The sequence below is a fragment of the Cinclus cinclus genome, chromosome 6, assembly GCF_963662255.1.
Source record: "Cinclus cinclus chromosome 6, bCinCin1.1, whole genome shotgun sequence".
NCBI lineage: Eukaryota > Metazoa > Chordata > Aves > Passeriformes > Cinclidae > Cinclus > Cinclus cinclus.
Genome location: NC_085051.1, coordinates 24,063,097 through 24,085,467, shown reverse-complemented (window position 1 = coordinate 24,085,467; position 22,371 = coordinate 24,063,097). Strand labels below are relative to the sequence as shown.

The following is a 22,371-nucleotide window of genomic DNA, read 5'->3' as shown; positions in this document are numbered from 1 at the left end:
CGGTTACATTGGGAAAAGAGATATTGCTCTATGTTAAGCTTTTTACTTTAGAATGCCTGCTCAATGACACCTATTCCAGGCCTTCAAATTCATCACACCAAAAAACAAAAAACTTCCATATTCTGAGTGAATCGAATTTCAAGTAAAAATACTTTCAAACAAGGGACAATTCACTTTTGTTGCAAATGAAGCAATTAGTCAAATTCTTTTTAAGATTTCCTTATATTACATTCAGAGTAAAGGTAGATTTTCCTTTCTTTTGAAGCATTTTTTAACTAAAGAAAAGGGCAAATATTTTTTTAAGTGAATATATGATTTGGAAACACACCATTCACTGTTTTCCAACTGGTGATTTAAATAACATTGAAAGAGACCACAAAGTAATAAGCAAAGTTCATAAATAATAACTACCTTAAGTTTTAAGCTAGAAACAACTAAAACTGTATTTTGAAAAACATACCAAGATTTTATTGGAGTCATTGAGACGACCCTTCAGAGCAGCTGGAAGTTCTCCTATGTTTGGCTGTATGAACTTTGCTTCATTTATTATGCTTGTCACTTCATCTAGACCTTCCTTTCTGATCTTCCAATTTTTATCCCCAATCTTAGACACTAGTTCTGCCGTGATCTTATCACTGCAAGAGAAAAATGTGTAAAGTGCCTCTTCACTTAATATCTATTAGTATTTAAGTGCTTTAACACCATTGATTTCTGCTTAGAAAGCATTTATAAATGCAAAGCTTGGAATTGCAGTGGAAGCATATCTTCAGGCGCTAGAATACAAACCTACCCAATGTCTGTTCTTGGCAAGAGATCCACAACATCATTCCCAACCTCCTCCTGTTCTTCTTCTTCACCATCATCCACACCTCCCACACTGTGCCTGGAAATGCCACGAGTTGGAGCTGGTGCTGTCTGTCCTTGCATCTGCAAGCAACACAATCAGAAACAACAATTTTACAAGTTTTCATTTGACATTAAAAATAAAACCATTTGTATCATATGAATGCACTGGCTCAGGACAACAGACTTCCTAACCATTACAGTATTCAAAAAACCCCAGGAATTTTTCAAGTTCATAATGAAAAAAAAGACTATTGAGATAGCTACACAAAATTAATTCACAGCCTTTTGTGCACCCTCTTAAAGAATCTGGTTCAACTGCAAGTCCAGGGGTTAGAACACAGTATCACTACAAACTCCAGCTACCAAAGTTCCAAAGTAGTTTTAATGACACTTAGTAGGTAACAAGAGAATTCCACTTCACACCTTTTCAAATTCTGCATCTATCTGAGAGAGAAGGGCAGGCTTCTCATCTTCAAAAAACATTCGCAGAGAAGGTCCCACATAAAGATACATTACTCCCAGCAATGTAATGGCAGAAGTCCTCACAGCCTGCCAGAAAGAAGAAAAAGCACTCAGTCTTCAAATTAAGGACTGATAATTCAGGATTAAGATTCTAAATTTACTCACTGGGTTAGTTGCAGCAAGAGCTGTCTTCACATTACTGATGAAAGCTTTGACATTCAATCTGTGGAAAAAAATATGTCTCCCATAAATAAAACAACACAGGAAACAGCACCAACAAACAAAATCATCACAGTATGTTAAATAAAAAGATACCCCTAGACAGATTTACACAACTAACTTAGATGTAGAAGACATATATACTCTCAAAATATCATCACAGGTACATAAAGGAAGGTTTAAATTCCTGAATCTTCTATGTTATCTGTACAGCTCAAACACTGCTGTCCTAGTAACACATCTATACACATTACCACGCTGCAAATATATTTTTGGGGGGATTTACTAAGGAAGAGTTAATTTCCCAGACGTAATCAATGTCACTATCCATTTAAAAGCAACAAAATATCTTAAGACAGGCACAGTAACAGCCCAAATAATCAAAGTGATACTTGAACTTTTCCCTGCTTAGAGATTCTTTCCTCAGGACTAAACTCTATTACATATGCTTAACCACATCCAGTTAAAAGACCAGCAATTAAAAATTAAGGCATGCTCTCCCTGGTTCTGATGGAGAATTCATTTTTTACTCTCACAACGCCAGACACAACAACAGCTATTTTATTGGTGAAAATTTCATCCACATGGAATCAGCCTCAAAATGCCTCCCAAGGAGGCTAACAGGTACACTGGTATGTACTCTTCTGTAGGTTGTCAGACTCAGTTGTGCTTTTTTTTATTTTGAACTATAAAATATAGCGATCCACCCGGGTGCAGGTATATCCAAGTAGGAGTATAATAGACATGCAAATTCACAGCTCTGTGTCCAGCCCACACATGTAAGTACCTTAAGACAAATACTCTTCAGAGAACATCAAGTGAGGACTAAAGTACCTGGTAATGCAATCACATCCTATCATACTAGTAATGCCAGATACTTTCAGTTATATACTGGAGAGCTGGAAGAACACGGCTAACATCAGAGGTTAAGGAACTAGTTCCAGATTAGAAACATTTTCATTCAAGTTTCTCTTAGGAATTTACTTAAAAGACTTACCCAGAAAAACCAAACTCTTTAATTGCATTGGCAAGCCAATTCAAAGTTTCTGACTGATTTTTAGGATTCTTCTGAGAGAAAGCCATAGCCACAAGCTGGAATAGAAGAGAATTAAGTGTAAACTTTCACTGGCAAATCAGGTGACAAAGCACTGCAATAAATAAAACACCCACAAAAAAGACAGGGCAAAAGAACAGAAAAAGCTGGGGTAATAGAAGAGGAGAAAGCAACTATCACTGCAGCTGGAACTGAAGTGAACCAGAAGTTGCTGTAGTAGTTAAAGGCAGCCAGAAACATCTTTACTATGGATTTGTACCTTCTTTGCCAATATTAAAAAAAGGCATTAGATAATTTTCATTATTACTGTGCCTCTGAAGACCATGAAAGAGATCCTCCTAGAAGCTGCGCTGAATCCCACGGAGGACAGGGAGGTGACTGAGACAGCCAGCATGACTTTACCAAGGGGAAGTCCTCCCTGACCAACCTCATTGCCTTTTATAATAGATCAGTGCAGTTACAGACACCATATATCTGGACTTCCATCAGGCCTTTGACAAGGTCCCCCACAACATCCTTCTCTCTAAATTGGAGAGATGGGGATTTCATGGGTGGACTCTTGTGGATAAGGAATTGGTGGAACGATCACATCCAGAAGGTAGTGATCAGTGGCTCAGAGTCCTGATGGAAATCAATGACAGATACTACCCTTCAGGGATCCATATGAGGACCAGTGCCATTTAATGTCAAACAACAAGACAAAAGGATTGAGGGCTTCCTGAAGGCAAGTTTGAGATGAAACAAGCTGAGTGGTAGAGTTAACACACATGAAGGACAGAATGCCATCCAGAGGGACCTGAGCAAGCTTGAGAAGTGAGCCCACGGAAACCTGAAGAGGTTCAACAAGCCAAGGTGTTGCACCTGGATCAGGACAACTCCTGGCATCAACACAGGCTGGGGGATGAATGGAGAGAGAACATGCCCGAGAGAGCACCCCAGCCCCTCCAAGGAGGCTGGACATGACCCAGCAACATGAACTCACAGCCCAGACAGCCAACTGTGCTCTGGGCTGCACCAAAGGCAGTGTGGCCAGCACGGCGAGGGAAAGGATTGTGCTCTTCTGCTCTAGTCTTGTGAGATCCCACCAGCAGTGGTACATCCAGTTCTGGGGCATTTAACACAGGAAGGACACAGATCTGTTGAAATGAGTACAGAGCACGGCCACCATGACTAAAAGGATGGAGCACTTCTCCTATGAGGAAAGGCTGACAGAATTGTAAATTTTCAGCCTCAAGAAGGCTCCACGGTGATTGTCTCATGGCCCTCCAGTACTTGAAGGAGGCCTCCAACAAAACTTTTGAAAAGGGCATACAGCAGTTGGACTAAGAGGAATGGGTCTGAACTGAAACAGGAGTTATGGCTGCCCCATCCCTGGAAATATTCAAGGCCAGGTTGGATGGGGCTTTGAGCAACCTACTGAAGTAGAAGGTATCCCTGCCTATGGTGTGGCAGGAGAACCTAGATGATCCTTAAGGTCCCCTCCAACTCAAACCATCCCATGATTCTATTTTCAGTTTTAGAGGAATATATATAATTGCTGTCTTGGAAAGCATCTTGAGAGCAAACAAGCCACTTTCACGCAACAGAGAAAAATCAAAGATTTGAGATTTACTCATTCAACTGAAAGGACACCCTACATATTTCTGACTGTATTTACTGAAAGAATACCTTTGCTGCTCACTCACCTGCTCAGCAGTCCATGGCAATTGACACGCTTCTGCTATTGCTGTCATGGCCTCTTTTGCATTAGTTCCACATTTCACATCACCAACCTTGTCTACAAGACCATCCAGCACAACCTGTGCTGAAGTTTTGGAGAAGTTTCCTTTCTGTGCAATTAATGCAACTATATGCAGTTTCATCTGCATCACCTGCAATATCCAAAACAGCAAGAAAATTACTCATGTCTTCATATATTTTAGACTAATTTTTCTCATTCTATATATCTATAGATACATATAAGAACTATATAGATCTGTGGATAAATACTAACATATGCACAAAATTTCAATTTGGATATATATACACATTTGAATATGCAAAAGTACTTATGCACACAGGTATTTTGCAGACACACAGTTATTTTGTGTGATTATGCACAAAAACTGTGTACACACACAATATACAATACTATATATACATACACAACAAATAATACTGAGCTGCCATTACCTAATTTTAGAATTATATACACTCACATGCTTATATATGCACATGTATACATATACATCTAAAGACAATCTTTAGATACCTTAGATGACATCTAGAGTCTCAACAGAAATAAAATCCAATTTGAGAGTTTATATTATAATTGATTACAGACAGAACTGTGGCCACAGTGACATGTACACTTACAGCCTTTTAGCTAGAAACTACTTTACATAAATGAAACTGGACTATTTACGTCCACTGTTATGGACATAAATCTCTACGTTATTGAAGGATAATGTACTACCTGAAAATTGGTTTCTTTCCAACCAGGTTTCTTGGCCAGCATTCTTACTAGGGCTTGGCAAGGCATTTCACTTCTTTCCATAAGCTCAACAGCCTAAGGGGTAAACATTATGTTAGTCACTGGGTCACAAATTACACAGAACTCCAACAGAAATTCTCAATTGTCCTCGAAGTATTTTCTTGGTGCTAAATTAAATTACAGAAATTCTCAACAGAGTAATTTACCTGAAGAGCCACTTTTACAAGGAGTCACAGGTACTGAACCAATATTTAAACTACAGCACTCCCAGCACTACTCCTTTAATGCTCTTTAAAAAATGTTTTAACAGTTGATTTAACAATTTATTTAACAATCACTACTGGACATCCCAACCATAGGAACTGAACACTTAATTAAAAACAAAATCCCCAAACAACCCACCTGCCCCTCAAAAAGCTGCTTTTAAGATCAAGTATATTATGCAGCTTTCATGTTGCAATGACTATACAGCAGAGATTAAGCCTGAATATGATCTTAATTACTGGGATTTAGGTGTTGTTAGGCTTATTCATTCAACTGAAATGGCAGCATTTTAATAAAGCAGACTTCAGCAGCAGCATTTCAATGCAGCCAGTCAATATTTCCTAACTGAAGTCACTCACTTTCCCCACTAAAATACTAAAAGCTCAGTCATGACTGTACTGGTGTATTGGTATGAACTAGTTTTACATCTACAGTTGAAGCTTTTTTGAATGCGAATTCTTGAAGGTCTTCTGATGGATACCATCTGAGGGACATTTGATGGGTTTTTTGTTTTTGTGACTACATGAAGCACTTTCTGCTAGCTGTGAAGACTGTATAAACCTCTAAAGAAATTTTCACTGGCAAGTAGTTGATTATAATCAACTGCTGCCTAACACACAAACAGCAGGAACTAATTTGCAATAGATTTGGCCTAGTTGTAACAAAATTTTTTGCAACAATCTAGCTATCTTTGAGACCAAGCTTTACAATTACTTGGGAGTTGTAAAAATACCTCTTAAGTATCCTCAATCAAAATACAAGTATTTTTGAAAAAAAGCACAACTCTCTACATTAAGGTAAAATACTTACTCCACTGTTGTTAAGGAACTGAAACCATACATGCCATTTGGCTTTAGCCAGTATTGGTTAATAATCCATCTGAAGTGGTGACATACAACTACCACTACTAAGTATTTCAGGAGACTTACCGGCCTAAAAAGCTGAAGAAATTATTAGTTGTTTTCTTTCCCTACTGCCTCTCATCAACTGTTCCAAACCTACCTTCTGAAACTCCTCCATGCAGGCAAGCCTCTCTTTCCAGTTACCACTGTCCAACTGCTGGATACAAGAAGCTGGAAGAACAGCAGCAGCTTTCTCTTCGCATACTTCTATCTGCAGACAGATCAGAACAAGGTTAACACTCCACTAGATCCCTTCAGAAGAGGGCTGTAATCTTTAGGACAGGTAATATACTGAACTGACCCTTTTACTGTGGTGCATTTACACAATAGGAAAAGGGTTCTGCAGTCAACTGAAAGATTTTAATATGAATTTTAGTTTAGGGGTCTTACAGGTTCAGAAAGCTGCTAAAACTGCACTGCAACAGAAAAGTAATCTTTGTAAAGTATGAGAAACTGCAGTCAGTCAAAAATAATTTTGAATACCAACGGTCTGCTTAAAGAATCAAGCAGGTGTAACCTAAAATTAGCAAGGTAATTTTGGATCGAGTCTGAATAAACACTGCCAACAATGAAACAAGTTGGTAGAGCACATAGGAGAAGACCTATCTTCTGTCTCCATTTTAGCAAAATGGAAAATGAAAGTTATTTAGTGATAAAAACCTCCCTTGTTTTACTGGTGTCTGCATCACCTTCAGGAACTGTATTCTTATTTTCTACTATCGAAGTAGCAATATAAACTGGATATACAATAGAAATTTTTCACTCTAAGTAACACTCCAAATGTAACTATAGTTTGGACTGACAGTCCAAAAAACTTGTAGATATATCTCACAATGCTTTAACAGGTTTGTTGTTACTGTTTGACCCACAGATACCTGAGTTTACCTGGTTCCCTACCAAGAAAAGCAGGTAGATGCTCAGCTAACATGCAGATTCATGATTTTTTTTTTTAAATGTAACCTAATATCAACAGCACACAACAGATTTTTATTAGTTCATTTAATTATTACTTCATTTCACTTCAGATTTCAATGTAAACTCCAGAATAATGTATTCTGAGGCTTTTAATACCAGACTCCTTCAGTAAATCATGTGTCCTAAATTACATATGAAGCATCACTGTTTTTTTATCTCTTCCTACTTCAGGGACAACAATGTACCCTGTTATAAAAGCATAAGCATAATTTATTGCTTCCTCTCTTCTATGGCCTGGTGCCAACAACAGCCTGAAGAACATGTGTATTTACCAAATATCCATTTTACAAGACTTAAATTTATACATACTGCTTTCCCTTCTCCAAAAAGGAAACAACAACCTCTGAAAAACTCTGTAGTACCCAAATAATTGATTAACCAAACCTGCAATCTTTGGTTACAGAGGGCTTTGTATTTCTGAGACTAGCAGAATACTCACAGAGAGCTCTGACTCAAAGATTTCTTTGGTCTCAGGACCCTTCTTGCCTTTAGCCCCAGCACCTCCTGTACCTGCAGCTGTAGCTGGTTTGCCTTTCTTTGGTGGGGCCCCGGCCTAGAAAGTAAATGAACAAGTTAGCCAAGATCAAGGAGGCCTCTAGCTCAGACGTCAAAACTGCTGTTTTTCCTACACTACACTTCTATATTCTAATGTCAAAAAAGACACATGTCTGATAGTATAACTGCAGGCAGAGATAAGCCAGAGCTTATTTAATTAATATATTGCTGCTTTTAGACTACTAGGTTTTACAAAACGTAACAGGACTATGAAAGATGAAGAAGGAAAGAATAATATATTTGTGGAAGTTCATGAAATAATGACTTAACCTGTATGTTTTCCTATGGATACTGGTTAGAGATACCAGTCACAAGTTTAGTATCTTTCTCAGGTTATCCGAGTACCAACAGATTTCAAAAATTTTATCTATTCTTCTATTCACTTCCAGGTATACCACCTGAAGAACTAAGGAGCATATTAAAGACCACCTACTGCAATAAATTTCTAAAAAACAAGTAGAATATTAAAGAAATACAGACTAACAGCTCAAATTATTTTAAAATATACAAAAGAACAAACTAAAAACAATGCTGAAAAAATATACAATACTTAATTAGTAACCTTGCTAGTTACAAGAAATCTTGACTTCAGACAAGTATTAATGTATTACTGAGCAGATCTAGTCTTTTATCACTATTTCAAAATCAAAATCTGGTATTAAGATGTAAGTGACAAGACAGTATGTATCACTGAAAACAGATTTCATTACATTCCCATAAAGTCACAGATTACTTTTGCTGTTCAGCTCACCTACTCCTGGCAAAAGGACAGAGATCACTCAGTGGAGGCAGATGTTCAACAGGCCACCTGCAATCTGCACTAACTATTGATGCAGTCACAGACAACTGATTGTCAGAATCTTTTACCTTCACTGCAGATGGTTTTTTCAGTGGTCCTGGTTTGGTCACTGCATCTTTTGTTTCTTTATCTCCCGCAGGTCCTGGAAGAACAGCAGTCTTTCCAGCAACAGGCTTGCCTTCTTTCTTCTCAGCTGCTCCTCCTGCTTTCTTACCATAAACCAATTCTACCTTTTCAGCACACTCTTTAATCTGCCAAGCAGCAGGGGAAAGAAAAAAAAAGTGGGGGTAGAAATAAGCTATTTAGCTACCACAATTGGATGCACAATGTCCCTTTACCAGCAGTGGCTCAAACTTGACTACTGTGGAGAAAATGTGAAGAGTAAGTGGTTTACTTTAACAATTTTGTTATCTGGTGTTCCTTCAACAGTAAGGTTAACCAGTCAGTGGCATCAGCCATCACTATATTGCCAAAACAATTCTCCTACTTCAAAATGAAGTGCATTTATATACAAAGAAAACATTGACATCCTACTGATCCTCATAGATGCTCTAAGACTAAGTCTGAGCACCTTAAACTATAAATCTTCATTCAGTCAACATATACTTTTGCATAAGCTGACAGGTAACAACTTTGTTATTGGGAAGTCTTTAATACAAAATCCTATCTAGTAATAAAAAATTAGACCATACAGTTGTGACCTAAAAGCTTGTTTCAGACAAGGTGTTAAAAGAAAACAACCTCCTTACACCACCAACCAAAACTACAACTAAACATCACAACTCACCTCACAGATAATACAGCCAGATACTTTATGTAAAAATGATGAGATTTTCAGATTCCCTGCAACATCAGTGACATTTAAGTAAAAAATACATCTTCAAAAACCTGTGCTGAAATTAACTACATTCAAGCACCGTCTTCCACCTCCTCCAGCCTAAGATGCATCTTTAATGGATAAATTGAGCCTTTTTTACAACATTTATAACAATACTCACCCGATCAAGCTTTAGTTTGTCTACATCTGCTAGAAATGGATTCACAGCTTTCTCTCCAGCTACTTTTAAGGCAGTGCCTAACGCTTCAAATCCAGCATCTCTTACTTCAGGAGCAGAATCATTGATATGCTGCAGAGAAAAACAATTTATGTCATGTGACTTCTGGGTCATATCTAAACATCTTCCAGATAAATCCCCTCCCCTTATTTAAAATCTAAATCTACTACAAAGCAATCCTTGACATTTCACTACAGAAAGAAAAAGGCTGTTTTTCTCTTCTGTTTTCCTATGTACTGCCCTAGTCTATCTACTCTTTCTCAGATACAGCCATTTTCTCATCTTTTTTTTTTTTCCACAAGAAGAGGTTGAACATTCATACTTTAAACATCATGGAAGTTCATAAAGAGTTTAAAGTTCTGCAATCTTGTTCAAATCTCCATTTTTTAAGCCAGGAACATTGCCTATACCAAGGAAAGGGCTATTTGCAGTTAAAAATACTATACCTCAATATCATTTACACTGATAAATGCTCTAGTATCACTGCCCTGTAAAAGAACAACCATCATTGATTCATATTCATAGAAAACAATAGCACTCTAACAAAAACTTGTTAGAGATGTGCACAAGAACCAAGTAGTAGTGTTTGGGATAATAGTTGCAAATCACTGTCTTAATCTATTACAAACTTAGTGATCCTACAGCTTCAAAAAAGCTAGGATAAAGGTAACTAAATTGTTCCCAACTGACAATCACCTTCATGTTTGACATCAGCCAAAATTGAACCTGTGGGCTACACAGCATGCAAAATCTCTCTGGTCTCTGCATTACCTTCAGGTCTTTCTCCCCCAGCAATCAAAGGTTACATAACAGTGCTCAAGTCAATGACAGAGGAAGCATCAACTCCTGCTTTACCTTGAGAAGTGCAGCACAGAAAGGTTTTAACAGGCTTTTTGGCAGAGTAGATGGCGTGCAGTGTCGGAAGCTTCTTGCAATGAAAAGGGACGTTTGTTGCTTAATTGTTGGGTTTTTGTTGTCCATTACTGCCAAAATATCTTCACTTATGTTCTGCAGCGTGGTCTACAGTGTTGAATTAAAACGTCATTATTTCAGCAAAGAGAAAAGCAAATGAAAATTAGAGACCAATTCTCAGACAATGGGGAAATTTTCTCTCTTACTTACTGTAAGAAAGATTGCATCAATGGCCTCCTGCAGTGCCTGCACTACCTGGGGCTTCTTCTCTTTGAATTTCTCCAGGATTGTTGGAACAACCTATGGAAAAGGCAACAAAAATGTCAACCCCCTATTCTATCAGGAAAGCATGATAGTCTGCACCCTGGTACTTTGCAGAGAAGCCAGTAATTCAAATATCTCCACTGTACCCCTCCAGAAGTACACAAGAGCAGTCTGAACTACTAAGTTTATTCTTGCTCTTCACCAATACTAAACTCATTCCAGTCCCTCTATTAAGAAATACAGATTTTCAAAAAATTTCATAACAAAAGGTAGCCATTCAAATTCAAATAATTACAGATTACGGAATTATGCAGGAATACAGAGCAATAGAATGGAAATTAATGATTGCACAACATAAAGGCTGTGCTCTTGCATTCTAAGAATCCAAGAAGGTATTTAACCTGTCCCCTCTCCCAGCTTTTCTGACAGCACTAAGCACAGCTCATTAAGAAGTCCTCATCTGATACACAGCTGACAAGATCACTATTCTAAAGCAATCTGAATCCTCTCTCCAGCAATATTTTTCAGATCTATCCCCTTGAAAAAAGCACATGTGACAGTAAACTATCCATACTGGAATTTGACAGTACTTTCTACCTAGTCTAGGTGCTCAGTCACCGCTGAAAAAACAAATAAATAAAACATTAAAGGGGGAAAAAAAATGTAGAACTAACTACACTGTAGATATTCTTATGTGCCAGTAATATGAATAGGTCCCTTTTAGTATGGGCTCCGTAACAGTAAGGCCTTCTGTCATTGAACCAGAAACATGTAGATCTCAACTGTGGAAAGCAGACTGTTTTTAAGATTTTCTTAAACATAATAGTTTACAGTTTGTAAGAAGCCAGATACCTTACAGAAGTTATATGCTCTTGCATAACAAAAAATAAATTTACTTTCTATTCAGAAGCTGACTATGGGATCTCAGCCCCTTGTGACACTGTGACCTCGGCTCAGGTGGTATCCTTTTTTGGGCTGCAACCTCCAAATTCCCAGTTCAGACTTAGACACTCCAAAAACTTTCAGAAAATACAGATGGCACCACAAAGACCATCATACATGCTATTGCAGGTACCAGACAGCCCTACACCCTACAGAGAACAAAGTCATAAGGAGGAGATATTTAAAATCCAGAAGCCTCCGTTTGAGAAAATTTTTAGTGTGGAAGTTTGCAGCCATAGCCTATGTGAGGGGGAAAGAAGAAAAATTAGTCCAGGGGTACAAATACAGTCAGAGGTGAAGCTAGCACACATGTACTCAATTACAGTGAGGAGTACAATTCCAGGCATGAATTCACTACTCTTGTTAGAACACAAATTAGCATTGCAGTCCTATATTTAAGTAATAGGATTTATAATCATACAATTCTAGCAACAATTCTGTTTTATAACACTTCAATGCCCACTCTCAGGAGAAGTCTACATCTTCCTCACAAGTAAATAAATCCAGCAAACAAATCAAGTGAACTGCTAAAATGAGTACTGAGGTTATGCAATTCAGAGTTGCCATTACAGCAGTGAAAAAGTCATGTTCTCAACGTCCTTTGCTTGGCAACCACAGAGCTACACTCTTATTTTAGAAGCTTGGCTTTTTCAACACTGACTCTGTAGCTGTAAGGGTTAACCTTCAGAAGCCAACTACAAAACAGATGCAAGGATGTTTTTTATAACTACAGACAGTTTTCAGAATGAAAGTGACTGTCCAAACTTTTGTTCAGAGTTCAGGAGATTTGAATGTTTCTGAAGCAGTGAGATCCAGCAACTTCCCAATTCAGAGACAACACTACCAGCAGCCAGGCACATCAATTCTCTAACCCCATTACTCTTGCTTATCACATGAAAAATTTGTTTGAGCAGCTTAAAGACCACAGTGGCACAGGCTTGAGAAACAAGTGAGAACTGCAACTTACTAAAAGCTCTTTGTTTCTACATCCTGGTTAAGTTTCCCTGTATTCCCTGATATTAGCTCTTGGTAAGAGAAGAGCAGCAAAGTAGAGAACAAACAGCACTAAACTGGAGTACCAGAACATTTTGGTACCAAAAATCTCAGAATTTTTTGCTATTTAAAACAACAAAAACCCCCACAAAACCCAGGCAACAAGGAAACAGAACACCCACCACCTACCATCCCCCAACATTCAAAAAACCCAGCCAACATAAAACATACACCATGGAGGTGTTAGATAGAACTCTGATTTAGAAGCTGTTTTTTCCACTGTGGCCTACAAATCCATTCCTGTGGGGGTACCTCTAGAATGAGGTAACGTAAATAAAGTTCATTTAATGGCAGAATAATTCCATTTTCTTAGTATAGAAGACTTACATTGCAACAGAAAGCTTCATGTTGCTGAATATGAATGAAGAAGGTCCTTTCAAACTTAAGCTACAAAGATCTAGGCAAGTATTTCAATGCTTACTCTTTTAAGGGGTTGGTAAGCATTCCTAATTGTACAAAAGAATACCTTTGATAAATACCAAGGCTTAACAAAGAAAAAGGAAACAGAAAAAAGTGTCCAGCATGAATAAAACCAGTAAAAAAGTACATACTCTTACTTACATGCCCTGCGTACTGTCCAAATTTCTTTCGGAGGCCTGTAGCTAGTCCAGCAAGGCATTTGGCAGCCAAAGCAACTAACATAACATTTGTATCCTTTCCAACAACCTGAAGAGAAATACCAAAACCGAGTGTCAGAGACATGGAAGAATTTCTTAAAATAATCAGTGGGCTACAGATTGGGTTATTTCCACAACTCTTCCAGCTACCAATTTGGTACTTGCGAGTATTATATCAACTGCAAATTTTAAACTATCATACAAATAAATTACAAAAAATACTAAATTATACTAGCACTCTGAGTTTTATTTACTACCTTTTTGAGAGCTTTCACCAAGTCCGCATAGTCTCCTGATTCCAGCTTGGGATTTTTCACCAGCAGTTCAACAGCCTCTAGAGCTTCTTTTCTTTCTTGCCACTTTTTTGCTTCCTGCAGAGCAAGTAATTTATGATAATCTATAAATATAAACAGTTCTAGAGAAGCACGCTTTCCACAAACCTTAGATTAAAAACCTTTATTCCATCCTGGGAAAGCCAAGGTCTCCCTACAGTTCAACATCAGTAATTGCAATGAAATATGAAAAACAGTCCTTTCCCAGGACATACTTCAGCCCCTTAAAATTACAGCTTTCTTGCTACTAAATGCAACTTGAAAATTTATTTATGACAGCCCAAATGTTACTGACACCAGTTTATTTATCCATGGGGCACTAAAGCACGTTATTGCAGAATTGCCCATAAGTCTTTACACTCAGCTATACAAAGAATGAACAGGTAGTACTTAAGTTTATGCTTACTATTTTCTCATAGAAGTCTTTGGGAAGCTTGGAGAGAATTTCTACAGCTTCAAGCAACTCATATGCATCTACTTGTGGTACCGCCTCTTCCTCATCATCATCTCCTGCAACCAGGAGAGAGAAATACAAGCAGAGTGACAAAATTTTGACTAGAGCACCACCGAAGGCTCATTCTTCACAAAGTGCTATCAGCAGTTGTGATTCTGTTATTTCAAAAGACAGATACTCTTTCATATAAAGTTTCTGCCTCAGACACATTTTCTTGTGTAGTGCACTCCACGTTTTGCACCAACTTGAGTAAAAGGTCCTTCACAATTTAATACATCCCTTCACAAACTATATACAATGTACTTGCCAATAGGGTTGAGATATTAAATAGTTTACCTCCATCTGCATCTCCTCCAAGTCCCTGCTGCTGTTCAAATTTTGCTTTCAGCTCCTGTTGGGAACGCAGGAACCTGGTCTGCTTAGGAGCAGCTGATGACACTTTGATCCATTCTTCTTCCAGTTCTTTTAGCTGCCAAAAGGCAAAAGAATCATATCAGAGACATTATGAACATACTCCATGTCAAGCAATCCATTATAGTTTTCCCATTTCAAAGCCAAGACAGCACTACCTTTCACTACTATATTTTTTCTGCCACTTAAGGAGTGACTTCAGATTCACTGTTCACAAGTCTTTAATTAAGTATATCCACAGAAGAGAATATTATTGCAAAGCATTTACACAAGGAAAAATAGAACAATCAGAATGATATGGCCCCTCTCTAGGCACTGTGAAATAAAAACAGCTGAGCATGAAGGAAGATTTCTTTACAGCCATACTATTATTACACACTAAAATTAAGATGAAACAAACATGCTGAGCTACATTTGATGAAGCAGTTTGGGCTTTTTTTTAACCATGCCCTTTTAAAGCAAGCCACTGCTTTCCACCTGAACATAATTAACTCAAGTGGGTAGGAGGACAGGATGCATAACTTATAAAGCTTTAAATTATAAAATATTCTATCAATCTATCATAATGCAATGCCACTTCCTGAAGCGAAACTGTCACATCCTGAGCATCATCAGAATGAGAGGACACAGAGGAAAACTTCAGGAAAAAAGAAAATTGAGAATGCAAACTATTGACCTGAGGACTTTCAGTGCATGGGTCTTTTATAAAAGGGTAACCATTTTGCTACATTCTACTGCTCAATTGCCATCCTCAGTTTAAATATGAGACTTTACCCCACAACTTCATGTATGTTCACAGCAACCAAACATTGTTATGATTTCCTTACAAATGACTAGGAGTGACCAACATTTCAGAGAAAGTTAAATGGAGCTAAAAAAAATACATTCCAATTTTGGCTTTAAGAATGCCCAACATCACAGAATCAGGGAGGATGAGCATCAAGTGTTTGGACACAGAAACACTTCGTGCCTACCTGAACAGAATTTATGTTCTGCAATGGAGGTCTCAAAGCATCCCTTATCCAACGGTAGATCTCCACAGCAAGGAGCTTGGCTTCATCTCGAACAGCCTTTTCCCGAGATTCAAAAAGTTTTGGCAATACTTTAATGATTGGCTTCAGCGAGATGATCTTCGAACCAAATTCACTGAAAGTTAAACACACAGAATAGCATCAGTGTCCATGAACAGGGAGTGATCCACAAATAACTCATTTTTTAAAAACAGTCTATGAAAGTCCTCCAGTGCACATTCAGTGATTTTGTCATTTACTCAAACCATTATGCTAGATATTATTTTGAGATGCTGCTGTAGAATTTAAAGAATATATGCCCTATCAAAATTAACCTCCACACCCATCTTGGAATTACAAAATCAGGCCTCTCAAATTACTTCAAAGCACTTAATGCAATCCAGTGCTTAAATCAGCTCCCTTGCCAGGGGGTAAAAAAGACAAAAGAAGAAAGAAAGTAGTTGTCCTTAGAACAAAATTTGTATGACCTACTTTTTCTTTTTTTTTAAATCAGAATAGAATCTCCTTTGTCTATCCTTGGAAGCCAACTGCAGTAAAAGCATTACTCATATTTTCACTTGTTGGACCAGATAATTATAGTGAGCTTGGGTCATCTTCACAAAAAACATATGTGCTGAAATATGTGCCACTGAAGGAACACATAGAACAAGTTTCCCCAGCTAATCACCCTTCCATGACAGGGGAGTCTACATGCTGTTGCACTTAATACACAAAACTTCCTATTTGAATCACAGATGAATGAGTACACAAGAACTTGCTTTTCAAACTCAAACTTCTGTAGTTCCTAGTCATCATATATTAATGACCTCAAAAGTAATAATATTTTTTTCTGATTCAGAAATATTTCTTCTTAATTCTGAATTAACCTTTCTACCAATAACTTTTTCTTGGATTCTCTCCACCAACTCAAGTTACACATAAAGCTACTAAAAAAGGCTGCTCAAAAACTAAAATCTGTATGTCTAACTTTCTAGAAGTCCTAGTGCACACCATTTTATTTCCGTATCAACTTCTAAAAACACTAAGTATAAAAACCTTCAAAAGGGGTCTTGGAAGTAACACAATTTAAATACGTGAATAACAAACGAGTTACCCAAGAACTTGATTTTTCTATCATGACTCAATAAAAAAGCCTAATGGGGGAAATGCCTGTGAAAACTTATTCCTATCTAATTCACAGAATCTAATCTAACAAGAAATAATAGAAACCTTAGCACAAGATAGAAAATACCAGAAATTAAACTAGTTATGCATTCAAGCTACCCACCTAGGTACAACACAGACAAATGCTATCAATGCAGAAACCTACCAAAGCATAAGAAAAATTTAAGTAGCAACACAGCTCAGATGAAGAAGATGGGAGTTTAAGCCAAGAGGGCTGCATGAGCATTACACAAGTTACAGAGTACATTTGATTTTAACAACACAAAATAATAAAAATACTGCATACAGGAAAAGAAATGTGGCACATTTTACAGAAGTAGTTAGTTGAAAGAAACTAAGGAAGGAGATTATGCAGGTTTCTAATCACACTGCACTGTTAAAAGGACATTTAACCAGATAAGCAATTTAAAATAGCTAAAATATTCTTAAATATAGGACAGCAGTTTCACTTAGCAGAAGCATAGGTAATGTGTTAAGCCCAAAGGTTTATTCTGACATTACTGAAGCCTGACACAATCAGTTTAACAAGGATCATCTCTATGTATGCCTTAGCAAGTTCTCTAAAAGATATAAAACATAAGGCACTCTACACATACATTATACAATTTTCACATGAGTTACTTTTAAATGTCTTCATGAATCCCAAAGTGTTTAACATTAACCCCAAAGTTTTTTGCTTCCTTTACAAAAAACAAAAAAATCCCCACAACCCTAATGGTCAGTAAATTATATTACACAAATACACCAAGTATAAGAATTTCATAAAGCCCAATTTTTTCACTCAAAGGCAGCAAACAAACTTGATATGGAACTAAAAAACAATCTAAATCTGAAGCCTACTACAACATCTTAAATTGGATTTGATTTTTAGGGAGCACTAGCAGCTCTCCTTTTCAATAAAGGAATTATTATATGGACAATAGAAGCTTACTGTGCAATGAGCTTGGTTTTGTTTTGTTTTTTCCCTTTCTTCTAAAAACACACGCTGTGTACCCAATTAGACATGCTTACAACAGTGAGGAAAACAGCAGTTTAAAAAAACCAAACTACATTTTAGTTTTCACATCAGTGAGTTTATCATAGATATTCAGAAGAGAACCTTCACAGTCTGGAACAAGACAGACAAATCTTGCTCTTCTCTCAGTGGCTGGGAAAATGGAAGTCTGGTAAACAGTTACCATGAATGAAGGAGATCCAAGATGAGGCCTGCACAACATGGAAAACTGTCACATCTAACGAATCCAGTGATGCTGTCAACTGTTGCTGTCAAAAAATACAAGTTCAGGAAAGATGCGCTCTACTCAACAATAACAAGGGCCTGCTAAAGACTTCAGCAATAAAATTAGACTCTGCATATTTCTGGGGTGAGGAAAAACAAAGAAGAACACAAAGAACACTAAAAACCACAATGAACTAAAATCTTACCTTAGTGCTTTCCTCAGTGTCTCTATACATGCTACTATGATTTTTGGGTTTTTGTTGTCCAGACCCTTCAATAATTCTTCCTGTATTGCCTCTCCTTTCTCAATTTCTATATACATAAGACATATATCTTCACCCAGCTCTTTTGCTCTGGCCTTTGGCTGATTGAACACTTTATTTACAACTCCAGATGCTACTTCTCCTGTTGTCCTGAAAGACGAGAGAGCATTACTTTTGAACATTCATGTGAATTAAGAGTTCTACATCATTATCCACAGGAAAAAAAAAAAAAAAAAAAAATCACACAGAGCACCAAATACAGATTAAAACCCAACAAGTCTTCACATAAAAGGGGCTATATCCCAAGATAACCTTGAAGGAAGTAACCTTTTCTAAGGGACAAGTCTGTCATCTAGTTTTATAACACAGATCATAGTTAATATGATTCTAATACCAGACTACACCAGTGAAGTGTAGGCATTCTCAAGAGTGCGTTAACATTCTCTAGTTGAGGTACACAAATAAATGTCACATCCTGGAATTATATACGTTGCAATATGTTAACTGTATCAGTACACAATCCCAGCACAGTATTTCCCATATTACTTCCAAGCTTCAGATTAAATAAATCACTAACACCATTTTTAATTCAAGGAGTGTACAAGGTCTAGATTTTCAAACAAAGCTTTGGGTTTATTTGTTTTTAAGTAAGACCTTTATTCATTTCATCAGGTCACAAAGTCAGTGGATCAAAGCACTAACCTGGCCTGTTGTGTGCCTTTATTTCACCCTCAGGCCTATTTCATGGACTAGACAACACAGAAGTACTAAAACACATCCAATGAACAAACTGGCAGGTATGAAAATTCTTATTACTTATGCTGGATGCAATATCACAAACATAACTATATTGTATTTCATGTATGAATTACACAAATATCCTCCCGAAAAAAGGCTACTTCCTGTACAGATAAGACTGTTTCAATCAAATGAGAACAGAGAGTCCAGCTCACAGCACTTAGACCACCATATTAGTGATTCACTTTTTTTGCCACTTCAGATTTTTTTACTAGTGTCTTCAATAGTTTTTTAGAACACCACAAGCAATTTGTGGTAATACGCACAGGGAGGCAATCCACAAGGAAAGCCTGCCATTCGGCAAGTTCTCTGGATTAGAAAACAAGTTCTGCTCTTAACAACAGAGTTCAGAATTGTCAGTGGCCACTGCACAATCTACATTGCAGCTGCACCCCTTCTCAGGGAGAGGCACATTACACTGCCCTAACAGCCTAAGAGCAACAAGAAAAGACTACTTACTTCCCAGCTACATGAGCATTTTCAACATAAGCAAGTGCTGCTTCCAGTCCTTTCAGCTGAGCCACTGCATTGGAGTCAGTCACAAATTTCTTTATCAATCCAAGATACTTGGACCACTCAGGACTCTTTTCATCATCTATCTTCTGGAAGAGCTTAAGGGCTTCTTCATAACCATTTAATCTGGCTTTCCATAGCTGGAAGCAGAAATTGGACATTTAAATGTTGTGCTATTACGACCTTAGCTCACCAATTTCACAAAGCTCTTCAATCATACTTGCAATTATGCTCAGCAAGCTCCCACCTGCAGATTTCTCTTCAGTATCTATATGAGTAACATGCAACAGGACAAAATACTTGTTTTTCTCCTGCCAAGAATGATCTGGATAGAGAGGTGCCAGTCTTCCCCCCTGCTCTTTGTAAGTTCTAGCAACCACCAATGAGGAGGTGGGAGCCCAGCAATAGTTTCAGCTACTGATGAGTAATTTCTCCACATGAATGAGTGTACTGATCAGTGCACAAGCTTACACCATATAACACTACTAAAATCAGCTTAGAGGTTATTCAGCCTCTAGGTTGGATAGAGTTGATGCAGTTTCAGATCTGTTAATACTCACACCATGCATCTGTCAAAATTACCCAATTACAGTGTATTTAGACACAGAAGCACTACAAAATCACCACAAGCAGAGATACACAGCAAGCCAAACCAAAGTGCCTACCTTATGTTCACATTTCTGATCAATGGGCAATTTCATCCACTCACTGTCATCCCCCATTGTAAATCAGGCTCTCTCTAGAACTACAGTAATTTCTGTGGAGATAAGGACAAGTTAGAAAACAGAAAAATACATATTGGGTGTATACATACTTATACCTAAAAATAAAAAAAAAAAAAAACATAACCCCCCCCCGAAAAAAAAAAAAAAAAAAACAAAAAAACCAACCCTCAACCCCCCCCAGTTCCGTAGCAAATCTCATTGCTAACATGCAATCCAAGGTCATAATTATATTTAGATGCACACTTTAAAGACCAGACCACTGGTTTTTTAGCTCTAGAAAATTACCAGAAGCCATTAAAGATTAGAGAGCAGTGCATTTGTAGTATTTCTGACACTACAAGTCTCAATGGGTGAAACTCTTAGTAAGCTGAAAAAGCATGTGGATTATCACTTCACCTAAGCTTGAGGAAGAATGCATTACAGCTGAGGCATGAAACCAAAATGAGTTCCCATCAACACTAAAAACTGACTCTTACTGACACATGCTTTTAGCAACAGGTGTCATGAATCAGTATCAAAAAACAATCAGATGCAAATGTAAGAGGACAGACATTTTAACTTTACAAACGGCAGAACTGAAATGAAGTGACTGAGAACAACAAAACCCATTCTTTCCTTAATTCTGATGTAGCCAGCATCAGTAACTGTCAACAAGAGATCAATTTCTTGCAACGTGTAGGACTCAAATCCTTAGTCATTCAAGTTCCAGTGGTTTCCCCCTTCTCCCTTTCCTTTAGATTAAAATAAGAACACTGACTATTAGGATATGACAGATGAGATCTCAGGCTCAATGCCCATCTCAGACTTATTGTACCATCAACCTGACTGCTCAGAAAATAATAAGAGAACATGTCTGATGCAGAGAGGTCAGCAAAATGAAAATAGCAGCAGCAGTAGAAAGGGCTCCCAGTGTTATTTATAAGCACAAAATCAAACCAGAGAGGGAGTAACACATTTCAACACACCAGGCTGAATTCAGACCAAACTAAAAACTCTATAACCTGGCCATACACAAAAATTTATCACTATGGGCACATAAGTACACAACACTAACAAAATGCTCCTAACAGAAATTCAGCCTATACCAGCAAAGCTGTATACTTTAGCCTACAAAGTATTTCATCTAATACTCAGAGGTTCTCAACAGAAAATTAATCCCTTGAATTAGGGGTGTATTTTCACACACATAAATTAATATAAGCAAGTTCTTCAAAGCCTTCTGTCAGCCACACAACACTAACACATACAGCTAACTCAACAGCAAAATTAAGCTAGCAACAGCATACAGTAAAAACAATCTTTTTTATTCCTTTCTGGATTAGTTAGAAAATACTTAAGTAAAAACCCAACCTCCCAATTATTTAAAAAGAAAAACCATAAGAAACACTAAGAACTGCAAAACCCCTATCTGTTACCAATACAAACAGTCCTAGAGCAAACTACACTAAGCTTGCCTTGAATATTTACAAGTTCCTATGGATGTTAATACTGTTCTCACTATAACTGCATAAGCTATTAGTTTGACCAATGGCAGCAAAACAAGAGTCAGTGTCAGTACACAAGCTGACTACATATATGAACAAGTGTATCCAAATCTTATTTTGGTTTGTCCTTCTCATTTCCTTTCTCATCAAAACAAACAACAATATGGCTATTTTTTCCTCACATCAGCACAGTGGTACCAAGAGTGCTTCTGAAGAAAAAAAAATTTGGAGAGGGCCAAAGAACTGTAAACCACTGAGAAAGAAAGGATCTGCTCACTATGTAAGAAGCAAAGTACACAGAAGTGAGGCTACATAAAACCCATTCTACTGTTAATTCTGTTTCACTTTTTAAATATTCAACTTACTAAAAAACAAAACCTCAGTCACAGCATTCCTCCATGTCAGTAACTGACAAAAAAGTACACTGAATTAAAATTTACAATGACAACAGAACTCAAAGGCCATTCCAATCCCAAACAATCACACAAGGTCAAAAGGGCAAGTGAGTTACTGCATCCAAACCCCATCTGTTTTCATCTGTTTAAACTCCTGCTTATGTTTTCTCTGCCACAACCTCTCATTTGC

At 37.5% G+C, this 22,371-nt stretch overlaps 1 protein-coding gene across 2 annotated transcripts in view; it reads right to left on the bottom strand.

Moving 5' to 3' along the window:
* The window catches only part of CKAP5 (cytoskeleton associated protein 5), a 43,174-nt gene extending 22,859 nt beyond the window's left edge, over positions 1 to 20,315 (bottom strand). For both annotated transcript variants that reach the window (XM_062495320.1, XM_062495321.1), the window contains exons 1-21: positions 20,243 to 20,315; positions 19,524 to 19,717; positions 18,210 to 18,416; positions 15,564 to 15,735; positions 14,515 to 14,647; positions 14,131 to 14,234; positions 13,650 to 13,763; positions 13,337 to 13,441; positions 10,727 to 10,816; positions 10,460 to 10,624; positions 9,548 to 9,676; positions 8,618 to 8,800; positions 7,635 to 7,748; positions 6,321 to 6,431; positions 5,037 to 5,129; positions 4,267 to 4,452; positions 2,525 to 2,619; positions 1,474 to 1,531; positions 1,270 to 1,395; positions 791 to 927; positions 461 to 635 (exon numbers count right to left, since the gene is read on the bottom strand). In XM_062495320.1, the coding sequence (XP_062351304.1) occupies positions 461 to 635; positions 791 to 927; positions 1,270 to 1,395; positions 1,474 to 1,531; positions 2,525 to 2,619; positions 4,267 to 4,452; positions 5,037 to 5,129; positions 6,321 to 6,431; positions 7,635 to 7,748; positions 8,618 to 8,800; positions 9,548 to 9,676; positions 10,460 to 10,624; positions 10,727 to 10,816; positions 13,337 to 13,441; positions 13,650 to 13,763; positions 14,131 to 14,234; positions 14,515 to 14,647; positions 15,564 to 15,735; positions 18,210 to 18,416; positions 19,524 to 19,717; positions 20,243 to 20,299 (2,748 nt within the window). In that variant the 5' untranslated portion in view covers positions 20,300 to 20,315. The remainder of the gene's footprint in view (positions 1 to 460; positions 636 to 790; positions 928 to 1,269; positions 1,396 to 1,473; positions 1,532 to 2,524; positions 2,620 to 4,266; positions 4,453 to 5,036; positions 5,130 to 6,320; positions 6,432 to 7,634; positions 7,749 to 8,617; positions 8,801 to 9,547; positions 9,677 to 10,459; positions 10,625 to 10,726; positions 10,817 to 13,336; positions 13,442 to 13,649; positions 13,764 to 14,130; positions 14,235 to 14,514; positions 14,648 to 15,563; positions 15,736 to 18,209; positions 18,417 to 19,523; positions 19,718 to 20,242) is intronic.
* Positions 20,316 to 22,371: the final 2,056 nt, after the last annotated feature.